We start from the raw sequence: 17658 nt of genomic DNA, 5'->3' as shown, positions 1-17658 counted from the left end.
CAGTAATATGGGTTCATCCACTCTCTGGGCCTTACTTTCCTCATCATTAAATTGAGGTTTAGATTTTATGCCTCTTAAGGTCTCTTCTAGCTCTGAATATATGATTCTGCAGGATGAGGCAACTATGAACCAGCACTTCATTCTTCCTAGTGGAAAATAAAATTATAAGAATAAGCCATTCCCCAACTGATAAGTGGTCTAAAAATTATGAGCAAGTAGGTCTCAAGTTCCCAAGCTATCTATAGCAATATGAAAAAAAAATGCTCCAAATCACTAATTATTAGAAAAACACAAAGCAACTCTGAGATTTTGCCTCAAACCCATCAGACTGGCAAGGGCTTGTACATAGGAAAATCAAAACCTATATACTTTTGGAACTATGAATTGACCCAAACCATTCTACAAAAGAACTTGGAATTATGTCTCCTCCAAAATTACTGCTCTTTGACTCAGTGATACCACTATTACAACTAGACCCCAAAGAAATCAAAGAGGACCCACATGTACAAATATGTTGCTAGTAGCTCTCTTGTGGTGGCAAAGAATTAGAAACTACCAAGTTTCCCATCAATTGGGTAATAACTGAACAAATTATGATATATGGAAGCAATGAAATACTATTTTGTTATATGAAATGAAGAGTTGGTTTTAGAGAGACCCACGAAAACTTACGTGGAATGATGTCGAGTGAAAAGGACCAGGAAAACAATTTATTTATTTATTTATTTTTTTCTATTTATAAATGAATTTTATTTTTTTTTCACAAAGTTTAAATTTATTTATTTAACATATTTGGTTTTCAGCATTGATTTTCACAACAGTTTGAATTACAAATTTTCTCCCCATTTCTACCCTCCCCCCCACTCCAAGATGGCTTATATTCTGGTTGCCCTGTTCCCCAGTCAGCCCTCCCCTCTATCACCCCCCTCCCCTCTCATCCCCTTTTCCCTTCCTTTTTTGTAGGGCAAGATAAATTTCTATGCCCCATTGCCTGTGTATCTTATTTTTTAGTTGCATGCAAAAACTTTTTTTTTCGTTTTTGAACATCTGTTTTTAAAACTTTGAGTTCCAAATTCTCTCCCTTCTTCCCTTCCCACCCACCCTCCCTAAGAGGTCGAGCACTTCAACCTAGGCCACGCATGTATCATTATGTATAACCCTTCCACAATACTCATGTTGTGAAAGGCTAACTACATTTTGCTCCTTCCCAACCCATCCCGCTTTATTGAATTTTCTCCCTTGACCCTGTCCCCTTTCCCAAGTGTTTGTTTTGATTACCTCCACCCCCATCTGCCCTCCCCTCCATCATCCCCCCCTTTTATTTTATTTTTTTTTATCTTCCTCCCTCTTCTTTCCTGTGGGGTAAGATACCCAACTGTGTATGTATGGTATTCCCTCCTCAGGCCAAATCTGATGAGAGCAAGGTTCACTCATTCCCCCCTCACCTGCCCTCTCCCCTCCTCCCACAGAACTGCTTCCTCTTGCCACCTTTATGCGAGATAATCCACCCCCTTCTATCTCTCCCTATCTCCCTCTCTTAGTATGTTGCTCTCTAGTCCCTTAATTTCATTTTATTTCTTTTAGATATCTTCCCTTCATCTTCAACTCACCCTGTGTCTGCTCTCTCTCTTTTACATATATATATACATATATATATGTATATATATACATAAAACACACACACACATATATATACATACATACACATGCATACATATACACATAGATACATACATACATACACATTCACTTATATATATACATAAACATATATATATGCATATTCCCTTCAACTACCCTAATATTGAGGTCTCATGAATCATACACATCATCTTTCCATGTAGGAATGTAAACAAAACAGTTCAACTTTAGTAAGTCCCTTGCAGTTTCCGTTTCTTGACTTACCTTTTCATGCTTCTCTTGATTCTTGTGTTTGAAAGTCAAATTTTCTATTCAGTTCTGGTCTTTTCACTGAGAAAGCTTGAAAGTCCTCTATTTTATTTAAAGTCCATATTTTGCCTTGGAACATGATACTCAGTTTTGCTGGGTAGGTGATTCTAGGTTTTAATCCTAGCTCCATTGACCTCCGGAATATCGCATTCCAAGCCCTTCGATCTCTTAATGTAGAAGCTGCCAGATCTTGGGTTATTCTGATTGGGTTTCCACAATACTCAAATTGTTTCTTTCTGGCTGCTTGCAGTATTTTCTCCTTGATCTGGGAGCTCTGGAATTTGGTGACAATATTCCTAGGAGATTTCTTTTTGGGATCTATTTGAGGAGGTGATCGATGGATTCTTTCAATTTCTATTTTGCCCTGTGGCTCTAGAATATCAGGGCAGTTCTCCTTGATAATTTCTTGAATGATGGTATCTAGGCTCTTTTTTTGATCATGGCTTTCAGGTAGTCCAATAATTTTTAAATTATCTCTCCTGGATCTATTTTCCAGGTCAGTGGTTTTTCCAAGGAGATATTTCACATTGTCTTCCATTTTTTCATTCCTTTGGTTCTGTTTTATAATATCCTGATTTCTCATAAAGTCACTAGCTTCCACTTGCTCCAATCTAATTTTTAAAGTAGTATTTTCTTCAGTGGTCTTTTGGACCTCCTTTTCCATTTGGCTAATTCTGCCTTTCAAGGCATTCTTCTCCTCATTGGCTTTTTGGAGCTCTTTTGCCATTTGAGTTAGTCTGTTTTTTAAGGTGTTGTTTTCTTCAGTGTATTTTTCAGTATTTTTTTGGGTCTCCTTTAGCAAGTCATTGACTTGTTTTTCATGGTTTTCTTGCATCCTTCTCATTTCTCTTCCCAATTTTTCCTCTACTTCTCTAACTTGCTTTTCCAGCTCCTTTTTGAGCTCTTCCATGGCCTGGGACCAGTTCCTGTTTTTCTTGGAGGTTTCTGTTGTAGGCTCTTTGACTTTAGTAATTTCTTCTGTCTGTATGTTTTGGTCTTCTTTGTCAGCAAAGAAAGAATGCAAAGTGTGAGACTGAATCTCGGTTTGTTTTCGCTGCCTGGCCATATTCCCAGCCAACTAACTTGACCCTTGAGTTTTTCAGTGGGGTACGACTGCTTGTAGATTACAGAGTTCTATGTTCCACGTTTGGGTGCCAGCTCTGTCAGACCCGCACTGCTCCTTCCCCAAGGACCCCCAACCCGAACTGGGCTTAGATCTTCGGCAGGCTGTGCACCCCTGCTCTGATCCGCCACTTAATTCCTCCCACCAGGTGGGCCTGGAGCCGGAAGTAACAACAGCTGTAGCTGCCCCACCTCCGCTGCCCCCGGGGCTGGAAGCCAAACCGGGAACTCCTTCCACTCCCACAGCTTTTCCCACTAACCTTCTCCACAGTCTTTGGTGTTTGTGGGTTGAGAAGTCTCGTAACTGCCGCAGCTCACTGAATCAGGGCGCTAGGGCCCCCTCCGCCCAGCTTCTGGTCTGGATGGTCCATGCCGCTCAGGCTGGGCTCTGCTCCACTCCGTTCCCAGCTCCCAGCTCCGAGCGGGATAGACCTCACCCAGAGACCACCCAGGCTGTCCTGGGCTGGAGCCCTGCTTCCCTCTGCTGTTTTGTGGGTTCTGCCGTTCTAGAATTGGTTCAGAGCCATTTTTTTATAAGTTTTTGGAGGGTCTCCGTATGGAGCTCAGACTATTCCCTGCTTACCAGCCGCCATCTTGGCTCCGCCCCCCCAGGAAAACAATTTATACTATAACATCAGTACTATAAAAATGAAAAATTCTGAAAGACTTCTGAACTCTAATGAATGAAATAATTAACTACATTTCCAGAAAACTGATGAACTCTGCTCACCTGATAGATGATGGATTACTATGCAGGATGAGAAACGCATTTTGGGATGTGGCCAATTTGTTTTGTTTGATTATGTATATATGATTCAAGGGCTGTTTCTTTTCTTTAAGCATGTGGCAGAAAGTGGGATCAAGGAAAAAATGTGTGATTATTGAAAAAACTATTTTAAAAAATCCAACTGGGTGCATGTCACCTTTATAATATGAAGAATATCACCAATAATTCAGAGTAGGTTAACAGAGCCAGAATTAATTTGTCAGGGAAACTTCAGTAAAATTAATTCATCTTTTCTTCTACCATAAATCCTAATTTCTAATTAAAAACAAGCCAGCATTTCTTTGAAGTTCTATTGATGCCTTTTATTTTTATATCAATTTTGAAAAAATAACTCACCCATCTTTGTAATAAATATTTAAAAAGAGGAAAATAAACAGAAAAACTAACACATTGCTTCTGATAGTATATGCAATATTTGACACACATAATCCCCTCTTCTCTGGGAACTATAAATTATGAATTCTAAAATACCTATTTTTAACTGCTAGCCTATCCCTCTATCCTAATTTTAACTTCTCTTTTAAATGTTTACTAAAATATTGCTATCACATTTTCTAAATTATCACCAAAAATTCCAGGGGATGACTTGTAAATCTTACATGTTTTAAAATGAGCACTTCTGTGTGTGTATATATGTATAAATACACATATATATTAGTGATAATATGGAGAGAAAAAGAAAAGTCGACCTAGTAGCAAAAAGAGGAGAATGCTTATTTCTAAATAGATACATTTTTAAATTGTTTTATTATTTAAGATTTTTTAGTTTTCAACATTGATTTCCAAAAGAATTTGAGTTACAAATTTTCTCCCCATTTCTACCCTCCTCCTCACCCCAAGACGGCATATATTCTGATTTCCCCCTTTCCCCAGCCTGCCCTCTCTTCTGTCACCCCACTCCCCACCTCACCTTACTTTCTTTTAGGGCAAGATAGATTTCTATACCCCATTGCTTGTGTATCTTATTTCCCAGTTGCATGTAAAAACAACTTTTTTTTGAGCATTTGTTTTTAGAACTTTGAGTTCCAAATTCTCTCCCTTCTTCCCTCCTCACCCACCCTCCTTGAGAAGGCAAGCAATTCAACATAGGCCACACATGTATCATTATGCAAAACACTTCCATAACAGTCGTGTTGTGAAAGACTACCTGTATTTCCCTCCAACCTATACTGTCCCCCTTTATTCAATTTTCTCTCTTGACCCTGTCCCTTTTCAAAAGTGTTTACTTTTGATTACCTCCTCCCCTGATCTGCCTTCCCTTCTATCCCCCCTCTTATCCCCTTCCCCCCTACTTTCTTTCCTGTAGGGTAAGATACCCAATTGAGTATGTATGTTATTCCCTCCTTAAGTCAAATCCGATGAGAGGAAGATTCACTCATTCCCTTCCACCTGCCCCCCCTTCCCTTCCAATAGAATTGCTTTTTCTTGCCATTTTTATGTGAGATACTTTACCCCATTCTATCTCTCCCTTTCTCTTTCTCCTAATATATTCCTCTCTCACCCCTCAATTGTATTTATTTATTTTTAGATATCATCCCTTCCTATTCAACTCACCCTGTGCCCTTTGTCTATATATATATGTATATTCCCTTCAACCACCCTAATACTGAGAAAGGTCTCATGAATTACACACATCATAATTCCATGTAGGAATGTAAACAAAACAGTTCAACTTTAGTAAGTCCCTTATACTTTACCTTTTCATGTTTCTCTTGATTCTTGTGTTTGAAAATCAAATTTTCTATTCAGCTCTGGTTTTTTCACTGAGAAAGCTTGAAAGTACTCTATTTTATTGAAAGTCAATATTTTGCCCTGGAGTATTATACTCAGTTTTGCTGGGTAGGTGATTCTTGGTTTTAATCCTAGCTCCTTTGACCTCTGGAATATCATATTCCAAGTCCTTTGATCCCTTGATGTAGAAGCTGCTAGATCTTGTATTATCCTGATTGTGTTTCCACAATACTCAAATTGTTTTTTTATGGCTGCTTATAGTATTTTCTCCTTGACCTGGGAACTCTGGAATTTGGTGATAATATTCCTAGGAGTTTTCTTTTTGGGATCTTTTTCAAGAGGCGATTGGTCGATTCTTTCAATTTCTATTTTACTCTCTGGCAGTTCTTGATAATTTCTTGAAAGATGATGTCAAGGCTCTTTTTTTGATAATGGCTTTCAGGAAGTCCAATAATTTTTAAATTATCTCTCCTGGATCTATTCTCCAGGTCAGTGGTTTTTCCAATGAGATATTTCACATTGTCTTCTATTTTTCATTCTTTTGGTTCTGTTTTATAATTTCTTGATTTCTCATGAAGTCACTAGCTTCCACTTGCTCCATTCTAATTTTTAAGGTAGTATTTTCTTCAGTGGTCTTTTGGACCTCCTTTTCAATTTGACTAAGTCTGCCATTTAAGGCATTCTTCTCCTCATTGGCTTTTTGGAGCTCTTCTGATATTTGGGTTAGTCTATTTTTTAAGGTGTTATTTTCTTCAGTATTTTTTTGGGTCTCCTTTAGCAAGTCTGACTTGTTTTTCATGATTTTCTTGCATCACTCTCATTTCTCTTCCCAATTTTTCCTTTACTTCTTTTACTTGATTTTCCAAATCTTTTTTGAGCTCTTCCATGGCCTGAGCCCAATTCGTATTTTTCTTGGAGGCTTTTGATGTGGGCTCTTTGACTTTGTTGATTTCTGGCTGTATGTTTTGACCTTCTTTGTCACCAAAAAATGATTCTATAATCCGAGTCCTTTTATGCTGCTTGTTCATGTTCCCAGGCAACTACTTGACCCTTGAGCTTTTTGTCAGGGTAGACTGCTTTCAGAGTAGAGAGTGCTTTGTCCCAAGCTTCAGGGGTCTTGCACTGCTTTTTTCAGAGCTACTTCTACACAGCAAGCTCTGCCACACCAGCGGTCCTCCTCCCCCAAGAACTGCCAACCAGGACTGTGGCCCAGCAGGGCAAAGCAAGAGAACCCTGCCTCTGTACTAGTAAAGCATTCCCTGTACTCCCACTCTGATCCACTGCTTGATTCCTCCCACTTGGTGGGCCTGGAAGCAGCCACAGCTGCTGCTGCTGCTGCTGCATCATCTCCACTGACCCAGGGCTGGGGCCGGACAGTGTACTTCTCTCACCCAGATCCAGCAGTTTCCCCACTGACCTGCTAAGTTGTCTTTGATGTTTGTGGGTTGAGAAGTCTGGTAACTGCTACAGCTCAATGATTCATGGCCCTAAGGCCTAATCCACCTGATCTATTCCTGTGGTGGTTCCTGGCACAGTCCATGCTGGGCTGTGCTCCACTCCCAGTACAGTGTGATAGACCCTTCCCAGTGACCATCCAGGCAGTCCTGGGCCAAAGACCTGCTTTCCTCTGTTATTTCGTGGGTTCTGTAGCTCTAGAATTTGTTCAGAGCCATTTTTTACAGGTGTTTGGAGGGATTTGGGGGATTAGCTTAAGTGAGTCCCTGTTTTCCAGCTGCCATCTTGGCTCCACCCCCGCCCCCCTAAAAAGATGTATTTTTAAAAGATACAACCAAACAGCATCTGTTCTGTCTGCACAGAACTGATTCACTTCATGTGAAGCCTTTTTTTCCTTATGCCTTAAGCTGATAAGGTCTTTCCTCTGGAATTACCTTGTATATATTTTGTACCAATTTATGACAACAACAGTTAGTGTTTATATATTGCTTTAAGTTTAGAAAGCATTTTACATACGTTATTTAATTTGATTTTCATAACAAACCGGTGAGATGGGTGCTAATTATCACCCATTTTTTTTTCTGTTTTCTTGATGTTTGCTTTTATGTTACAAACATTTATAGATTATCTCACTTCATGAGAAGTGTCTTGTGATGAAGTAAAACAGTTAAGTAATACCACTAATACAGTAACCTTATTGAAAGTTCATGCAGTATTTCACATCTATAGTACCTCCTCCTCCAGTTGTTGTTCAGTCATTTTTCAGTCGTGTCCAACTCTTTGTGACCCCATTTGGGGTTTCTTGGCAGATACTGGAGTGGTTTGTTATTTGCTTTTCCAGTTTATTTTACAGATTAAGAACTGAGGCAAACAGGGTTAAGTGACTTGCCCAGGGTCACACAGCCAGTAAGTGTCTGAGGTCAGATTTGAACACAGGAAGATAAGTCTTCCTGACTCCAGGCCTGGCGCTCTATCCACTCTGCCACCTAGATGCCTGGTAGCGCCCTCCTCAACCCTCCATTCCCCCTGCTAACGTCTCTATTTAAAAAAAATGGACAGAAATATACTTTGTCTCTCTCCCACACTCACACTCTACCAAAAAAGGGGAAAAAAAGCAAATTTCTTAAAACACATATTTATAGTTAAGCAAAACAAATTTCCCCAGTGGCTGTACACAGACAAAAAATATATTTTATTCTGTAAACTAAATCCACTACCCCTTTGTAATGGATAGCATATTTCATCATCTGTCCTCTGGAATCATGAATGGTCACTGTATTGATCATAGTTTACACCTTTCAAAGTTGTCTATTTTTACAGTGTTGTTGTATAAAATGTTTTATTGGATCTGCTTATTACATTTTTCATTAGTTTATAAAAGTCCTCAAAATGATTCATTTTTATGATACTGATGTTTCAGTATAAATTATCCTCTTTTTGCTCACTTCCTTCTGCATCATTTTATGTAGGTCTTTCCAAGTCATCTATTTCCTTATTTCTGACAGCACAATAATATCCCATCATATCTATATACCATAACTTATTCTGCCGTTTCTTAGTAGTTGTACATCCTCTTAGTTTCCATTTTTTTACCACTACAAAGAGAGCTATAAACATATTTGTACATATCAGACCTTTTCCTTTTCTTTTGATCTCTTTTGGGTATAAGCCTAGCACTGGAATAGCTTCAAAGAGAAAATGTGCTCTTTAGTAACTTGTCATGTATAATTACAAGTTATTTTCCAGAATAGATGTACCCATTCATAGGCCCATCAAAAGTGCATCAAGGTCCTTGTTTTCCCACAGCCCCTCCCATGTTCATCATTGTCCTTTTTTAGTTACCTTTGCCACTCTCATGGGTGTGAGCTCCCAATTATAGATGAGTAAACTGATGTGCAGAGAAGTTAAAATTTGAACAGCTATTAAGTGCCTGAGGCAGGATTAGAACTCAGATCTTTCTGATTTTAAGTTCAATATTGTTCAGTGTGCCACCTAGACACATACGTGTTGTCCTCCCTGATGGAATGAGTTTCTTGAGGGCAGGGATGGGTTGAACTGGTGTTTTTTTGTCCCTAGGGCCTAGTACGGTGCCTGGAAAACAATTATTTGTTGATTAAGCAACTGATTGATTTACTTAGGCACAGAGATGGCAGATAGATGGTTGTGTGTCAGGGACAGTAAGAAGGACAGTTTGGTTGGACCACAGAATGCATGAATGGAAGTAATGTGTAATAAGCCTAATAAAGGAGGTTAAGAGGACAGCTAGGTGTCCCAGTGGATGAAATATCTGGCCTGTAGTCAGGAAGACATGAGTTCAAATCTAGGCCAAGACACTTAACTAGCTGTGTGACCCTGGGCAAGTCACTTAACCCTGTTTGCCTCAGTTTCCTCATCTGGAAAATGAGCTGGAGAAGGAAATAGCAAACCACTATAGGATCTTTGCCAAGAAAACCCCAAATTGGGTCAGGAAGAGTTGGAACAACAACAATAAAAGGAGGTTAAAGCCAGGCTATAAAAATCTTTAAATTCCAAACAGGTGCTTGTATTTAGATCTGATATGTAACAGTAAGTGCTTCTTATGAGCAGGGGAATTACAGTCAGACCTGTATTTTAGGAATGTCACTTGATATGAGTTTCAAGTCAACTTGGGTAATTTCTAAAGTTCTACGATGCTACTGTAAATGAAGCCTCCTCCCCCAAACCACATATTTAATAATTTGAAAAATCTTCATATATTAACCTGCTCTATTGGTTTTATGATTATAAGTACACCTGTAGAGACAGGTATTTCACCTGAATATACAGTGTAGAAGAAACCCTCAAACCATGTAGAGAACGTTATGTTCCTATATTAAAGTAATAAAAAAATTAAAGGTCACCTGCTATTTTTTGTGTCATACTGTCTCATGTTCTTAATAAAATGAGTCTTCTTCAAGCCTTTGTGTCTTGGTGATCCAGATATGTGTTTGGTTCTGCAATTGAAAAGGAAAAAAGTAAATAAAATCCTCCCCACCCCCTAGACTCTTCATTAGGGCTTGTATGATCAGATGGCAGCACCAGCATGCAGGACCTCCGGCACTTTTCTCGGACAAGGGTAGCGGGGGAAAGGAATGCATGCAACAAGATTAATGCTGCTTTGAAAGAGTACCTTTGTACAGTGGCATATTCCACTATGTCTTCTAAAAATTCTAGAGAACAGCGCTGGGAGATAAAACGCCTTCTGCAAAAATGTACACCAACATGAAGAGTGAACAATATTAATTGGAAGTCATAGTGAATAGAAACTAGAAAAGTCTATGATAGATCCCCTAAGTAAAAACAGAAAAAATAAATCCTCTCAATAGTCATTCTTTAAAATTTCAGGAAAAAAAAGACAGACTCATTAGTATGTAATATTCAGCTTAAAAGAATGGGTCAAAAATTTTTTTATTATCCATTTTAATTAGAAGACATTATATTTAAATGGGATCTATGAACTCACCAATGTGGGTAAATCCCTCCATTAGTCCCAAACAACCCATTCATGCCTTTTCATTTTTAGATACCTTATCCATCCTCCACAGAGGTCTTCCTCTCTAATGTCATACTTCTACCTCCAACCCTACCCTCCATACCCTGCTTGGTGCTAAAGTCCTTCCTCAGGTTCTTTTTACATTTCACAGTACAATGGAAGCACTCTAGTGGTCTAATTGTTACCATTTACTCTTGTCACATGGCTGGCCCATTTCTTTTTCAAATCACAAGTTTATTTCTTCAATGATATCTATTATACCAATTCTTGCAGTCCATGAAACAACTGATGCTTCTAGAAAAACAGAACTTTTAAGAATTGCATTAAAAAAATCTAAAAAAGTTGCTCTTCTGCCTTTGATGACTAAAATTTCTAGACAGTAATATCAATAATCCATGTGAAAAGCAAATTAGTGTGTTAGAAAGCTCATCCTTACTAATACTTAATATTTACTTAGCACAGTGTAAATTACAGTTATTTTGTATAGAATTCTGGATGAAAACTGGTTTAAGAGGAAAACCCTGTATGTCTACTTTCCTAAACATTATTTCTTCCATTTTAAGGAATTATTTTACAGAAATAAATATATTTTGAATTTATCTCTTCCTTTTTGGAACATACAAAGGCACACGGGACACATATGTGTATGTGTTCATATATACATGTGTATACATGTACATATATAAATATACACACACATATATATCTATATAAACACACACACATATAAATGATTCTGCCTAGAAGAGGCATGAAAGAAAATTTCTAACTTCAGGGCACTGTCAGGGAAGGTTTCATGGAAGAGGTGGCATTTCAGCTAGATCCTGAAGTACTGGTTCAAGTTCAATGGCTGGCAATGGGAGTGATAATGAAGTAGGACATACCAAGCTAAGGAAATGGTGTAAAAACATCATAGGATGCTAAAGGGTAGAATAATTGGTGAGCATTACTGTAAGACAATGTTAGAAAGATAGCATTAAAAAAATTCTGTTTTGTTAACATTTTCCTTTCTACAGAAACTACGGCAATTTCTGTAGAACATGTAAACAACAACAACAAAATTAGGGAATACTAGCAGAGACGTTTGCTCCCCCAAACATAAGATTTACTGGGAAGATGAGAAGAGAACTGATTTTACACAAAAACAAATATCCTATGCTAAAAATGGGGCAAGTACTTTTAAATTTTAACAAATACTTTTTATATCTCAGTGAACTCCCAAAAGGAGTACACATGATCCACTAAGTGTGGCAATAAATTACTCCATCTTCTATTTCTACTTATTATCTAAAAAGTGAGTTAGACATTAAGTTTTACATACAGTATAGTATTTGAGGCATCCTTAAGCAAGTGTGGGAATTCACCAGACACAGAAGAGATGACAGCGGCACTCTGATTTTTTGTTTTATGATGCACACAATATGTTGGCACAGCAGGACATGTATGTAACGAATAAATGTATTTTTTATTTTTTAAAAAAATGTTTTACTCATAGGTGTGTGTAATCCAAAAAATTTGGAGACTGATTTATGTGATATTATCATGGGCTTAATAAAACCACATGATTGACCTATGCTTTCCACAAGTGAACTGTTTTAAAGAAATGACATCAATGATAAATTGGTTCATTGAAAACCAAGATCCAGAATTATACATTTCAGTCTATGCAACTGATAATGCTATTACTTACACTACAGCAATCTGGTATAATATATCATAATTATTAGATTTACTACATTCTTTCAGATTTGGGAAAATTTCTGGTAACTTTACCTGAGCAAAATTATCTATACTTCAGTGACTGCTCAGGTGACTGTTAATTTTTCTCAAGGCACTGGGAGCACATTTTGTTTGCTTGGGCAGAGTTCACTGTTCATAATGTACTAATTAATATATTAAGTCAGGAGCTAAGATTTTATGTTGGAACATAGCATTCTTACTACCCTATTTGTGCAAGGGACTCTTAAGTAGATTTATATTTGACTACTACAAGATGAACGTGTCTGAACCTGGGCTTATGTCATATGTGTTGTAAACCTGGGTGTTATATGTCACCTATTATACTTTAATTATCTGAAGCTATGAAAGAAAGGAAAAAATGACTCTGAAACAGAATTCAGAAATATAGTTACTATAAAATCTTTTATCAGGGATCTGTGTTAGGCAATAATAATATTAATAGCTAGTATTTACACAGTGCTTTAAGGTCTGCAAAGCACTTTACAAAATTATTATCTTATTTATTCTCCCAGCCCTGGGAGGAAGGTGATATTACTACCTCTACTTTACAAATGAGGGAAATGAGGTAGACAGAATTAAATGACTTCCCTAAGATCCTATAGCTAATAATGTCTGAGATCATATGTGAACTCAGATCTTCCTGACTGCAGGTCCAACATTCTACCCGCTGCCTAATACTTTGCAACATGGTGGGAAGATGGATCAAAAATCCAAATATAATTTCATTTTCTTCTCAAATATGCAGGTATTACATGGTAGGCAAAAACCTGTTATGATGAATTAAGAGAAAGCATAATGTGTAGAATGAGGGAAGCGATGATGAGGTGATAATCTTATGAACTTTGCTCTGTTCAGACTATGCCTGGATTATAATGATATTGATGATAATAAAAATAAATGTTTCCCTTTATATAGCACTGTAAGGTTTGCAAATGTTTTTACAAGCATCATCATACTTTTTCCTCACAATAACCCTGGGAGGTTGATGCTGTTATTACCTTCATTTTATAGATGAGGAAACTGAGGCTGACAGAGGTTAACTGACTTACCCAGGGTCATAGAGCTAACAAATTTCTGAGGCAGGATTTGAAACTCAGGTTTTCCTAAGAAGGTCCAAGCATTCTAAACCACTGTACCACCAACTGCCTAAGTAGAGTTATGGTGTCCAGTTCTGGGCAACATGGGACAAATCTAGAGAAGTGTGGCTAGGATGGTGATGTCGGTATATGAGGATCAGAAAAGGAAAACAGAAAGGCTCAGTCTGAAAAAGAGGAGATTTAGCTGTCTAGGTATTTAAAGATCTGTCATATGGAAGGGCTAGACTTGTTCTGTCTGTCCTTAGAGGGCAGAATTAGAACAAAGTTGTAACTAGCAGACAATTTCACCAAGTGCGCTCTCCAAGAAACTGTAAAAAATTCAGCTGGGGGCAAAAGAGAAGATGGAGGAGAAACCTTGGGCTACAAGGCCTTGGCGGGACACAGTGGGGCTGCTCCTCGGCAAATATCCACAGGGTGGAGAGGAAAAGCATCAGTAACTTCCTATGTTAACTAATTATTCTTGATAATTAGGTGTCAAGGAATGCTATCAACACCCTCTAAATCTTAGTGTCTGCCCTGTTCTCATTATGACTCTTGAATAGAAAAAAATGAATAAAAGCTGTAGCGAGGGAGATTTAGATGTGATGTATAGAAACATTTCCCAAAAAATTAGACTATTTTGTGGATAGTAGGGTCTCCCCTTCCTGGAGGTCTTTAATTGGAGTCTGAATGACTACTTGTCAGGGATGTTGCAGAAGGGATTACTGTTTAGGCACAGGTCATATTACGTGGCCTTCCGCCTCTTCCAAATGGGAAATTCTGTCATTGGTTTACAAATATTTTCTGATGAAAATGAAGAGTAATGATTTAAAAATCAACATAAAGCCTAGAATGATAAAAATGCGTGTCTTTCCAGTAAGTAATAATGATAGCTGACATTTATATAGCACTTCAAGGTTTACAAAGCATGCTATATTTACATTATTTAAATTGTGGAGAATATTCTTAACCAGATAGTTTATATTAATCTTTCTGTTAATACAGACACATGATATAACTGAAAACTCAAGTTATTTATAGATTCAATAATCCCTCAAAGCTCAGACTTGGAAACTCAAATTGCATGGTGGTGAAAGTCACAGGATAAAGTCAGTCACCAGGTCAACTAAAATGAGGACAAAGACTCTGGGCCTCTTTACCAGAAAGTATATTGACTGAAGTCAGATGCGGCTCCATCTACTTAGAGACAATAAAATAAACAGTCAAGTAATTTAAGTTTAGTTCAATAGTTAGAAAAAGCAATATGCTGCATGCCAGAATAGACTGTTCCCAAAGTCTCAGCACAGTTAACAGCTTTAATAGCATTATAATGAGCATAAGCTTTAATAGTGGATAACTGCACTAAGACTTTTGGAACACCCTGTATAACACTCTCAGGAGTAAGAAGCAATGCTACCACTTGTATTTATCTCTTAATAATATATCTAACTAGAGATTTCAGGTAGGGGAAAAAACCTCTTTAGCTATATAAACATTTAAAAACATGAATATATAAAGAAGTATATCCTTTAATGCTAACCTCAGAGGAATATTGTGAGGATTACTGCTTTATAGGGGCAAAAAAAAGTTGTATTTTGAATGCCTCAAGGGAAAGCGATGCTTTACATCATTGTTCTTGAAAGGTTCCAGAAGTATTTAATGAATTACTCGAACCACTTATCTTGGTGACACACATGCACAAGAAACAAAGTGGGATTCTGGCCAGTAGCCGACAGATAAGATGATGTTTTTAAACCTGAGAGGATGCAGCAATTTCAAGCCCTTTCCTTAGCCACATATGAGGCAAATTTGTTCTTGGTGGTCAGTAAAGTGACCTTATACCACAAATGTATCATAGACATATTTTGTTTTACCCAATCACAGCTCTAAGCATAGATTTAAGTTGGAAGGGATTTCAGAGATGATTTAGTCTTCACTGAACCTGAACAATAATCTTCCACATCACTGACTTATGACCATTCCGTCTCTGCTTGAACATCTTCAGTGAGGTGGAAACTCTAACATTCAGAAATAGTCCATTCTACTTTTAGCTAGCTCAGACTGTTAGGAGAGTTTTCTTAGCACAAGCTAAAATCTGCCACGGCAAATTGCATTTTAGATTCCTAATTTTTTTCTTTGGAAAAACATATATGGATATGTACTAGTCTTTTTGGTAACATGGAAACAGATAGAGACTACTATAAAGGACAGCCCACTGTTTAAATGACTTAAGTTATAGTTCTCAAACTTTTTCTCCACATCCTTCATCTACATCACATTCATAAAGCATTTTAAATGATGTTAATAATTATTTAAAGGGGGAATATGTAGTATTCGTAATACTACATATAGACCCAAATGTATAATTTTTAAATGGGTCTCTGAATCTGACGGTGACTTGTTCACCTGTAAGTGAATAGTTAGGTGTCACTGTCTTGTTATCTATGTGGGAAACAAATATTCATCTTCATAGATATTCTATGGAAAAAAATTCATTTCATATTGGTAAAAGATATACCTAATCACTCTCACAAAGGAGGTACTTCAATGTGTTTTGGGTTTCTAAGTAAATTTAGTTTTAAGAGGTCAAATGTTCATGAAAGCCTACATTCTTATATACTAAAGGAGGTACTGAAGAAAAGTTCCAACCATCTTTACTCTCAAAGTGGGGCAAGAGAAAAAAAAAACAAAGTGACCCTTAAACTAGTTTTAGATATTTACAAGTATTGGGGGGAAGTTTTTTCATTATAGGTGAGGGCAGGTAAATTTTATAATTTATAATTTCTCTATGTCTAGTCCTAAGGGGAACAACTAATTCCCTTTAAGAAATTAATAATTTTGAAATCATTATAATTATTACTATTATCAATAATGATTAATAGTATCATTAATAATAATAGTCACTAACAGTTACAGAATGCTTTAAGGTTGGCAAGTTGCTTTACATATGTAGCATATGTTCTGGAGCTACTCTTTCAACTACTGGTACTAAGGAGGAGCCAGTCAAGTGCCCCTGATGTAGCCATGTCTCTCCCTTAGGGTTCTGGGGTTAAGCCTGAGGAGTTGGGGTTTTATTTCCAATATGGTAGAGTTCTTCTGTCCCCCTCAATGTGCTTCCTGTTATTCTTATGAGCTGATTATCAGTCAGCCAGACTTAATTAACTTTTAGTATTTGACTACAGTGGTATGAATAGTTGGTATAAACACTCCCTTCCCCCTAACCCAGGCTGTTTCATACTTTTCCACAAGTACATAAAGTGTCTGGGGAAAGTGGGTTCAAGGTTAAAGCACATGTAGTAAATTCAGAGCTCCTTAAGTCCTTTTATTGGAGTCCTCAGAGCCTCCCTTTAGGTGGAGTAACAGCTTTTTTCCTGGGCTCTTTGTAGAACCTCGAGTGTGCATACAGTCTATCCTTGACTCCAATGCAGACATTGCAATCCATGTATCTGGGGATGCTTCTAGGACAAAGATAGGAAACGGGCCAGTACTCTGGTGCATTCTGAACTAGCTCCCTGGTTTTGAACAGGCCCTACCTGATTGGAACAGACTTCCTCTACAAGGTCGCTGCAGCTCATCCAATGACTTCCAAATAATTTCTGCACGTAAGCCTAAAGTTTTTGATTGACTAATTGAGAAGTAGTGTCATTTGATAAATACATCAGAGCTGAATGGGAGCATCTGGATCCCATCTTTACACACACATTATTTCATCTCTTCACAAAGTTCTGTCAGGCAGGTGCAATTATTATCTCCATTTGGCAGATGAGGAAACTGTGGCTGAAGCAGATCAAGAGGTTTTATCTTTTCAAAGCTTCATTCAGTCTATTAATTAGTTTGCAAGTTAGCAGGGTCATGGATTTAGACCAGGAAGGGACGTGAAAGGCCACCTTGTCCAATCCTATCTTTTCACAGAGGAGGAAATTAAGGCCCAGAGAAGTTAGGTGACTTGCCTAAGGTCACAGGGAGCAGAAGTATTTTAACCCAGGTCCTCAGATACCTGGGCCTGGGCTCCTTTCAATGCACCAGGATGCTTACTCCTATTGATAAGTTAAAATTATCAGTCAAACTCTTATTCAAGCTTCCATTCACTCCAGGCCATTTTATCAACTTATTTTTCATTTCTCAGGCTACAGGGCCCCATTTAAATACCAATGCATTTTAACTAAATCTTAACTAAAGAGCAAAATGATTCTAACTTCAACTGGGAACCAATTATAGAGACCCTCCAAATGTCCTGCTTACTAAGTCACTAGTCTGTTCCTTAGTCCAGGCTACAAAATCTTAAA

General features: G+C 37.7%; 1 protein-coding gene across 2 annotated transcripts in view; it reads right to left on the bottom strand.

Annotated features, from left to right (window-relative positions):
• CABLES2 (Cdk5 and Abl enzyme substrate 2) overlaps positions 1-17658 on the bottom strand; it is a 44510-nt gene that overhangs the window by 13962 nt on the left and 12890 nt on the right. The window contains exons 2-3 of one of the 2 annotated variants that reach the window (XM_036752120.1): positions 10194-10265; positions 9925-10017 (exon numbers count right to left, since the gene is read on the bottom strand). In XM_036752120.1, the coding sequence (XP_036608015.1) occupies positions 9925-10017; positions 10194-10265 (165 nt within the window). The remainder of the gene's footprint in view (positions 1-9924; positions 10018-10193; positions 10266-17658) is intronic. The other variant, XM_036752121.1, reaches the window with a different exon arrangement.

Source organism: Trichosurus vulpecula, chromosome 3 (assembly GCF_011100635.1).
Source record: "Trichosurus vulpecula isolate mTriVul1 chromosome 3, mTriVul1.pri, whole genome shotgun sequence".
NCBI classification, from domain to species: domain Eukaryota; kingdom Metazoa; phylum Chordata; class Mammalia; order Diprotodontia; family Phalangeridae; genus Trichosurus; species Trichosurus vulpecula.
This window is presented reverse-complemented; position numbering and strand designations above follow the sequence as displayed.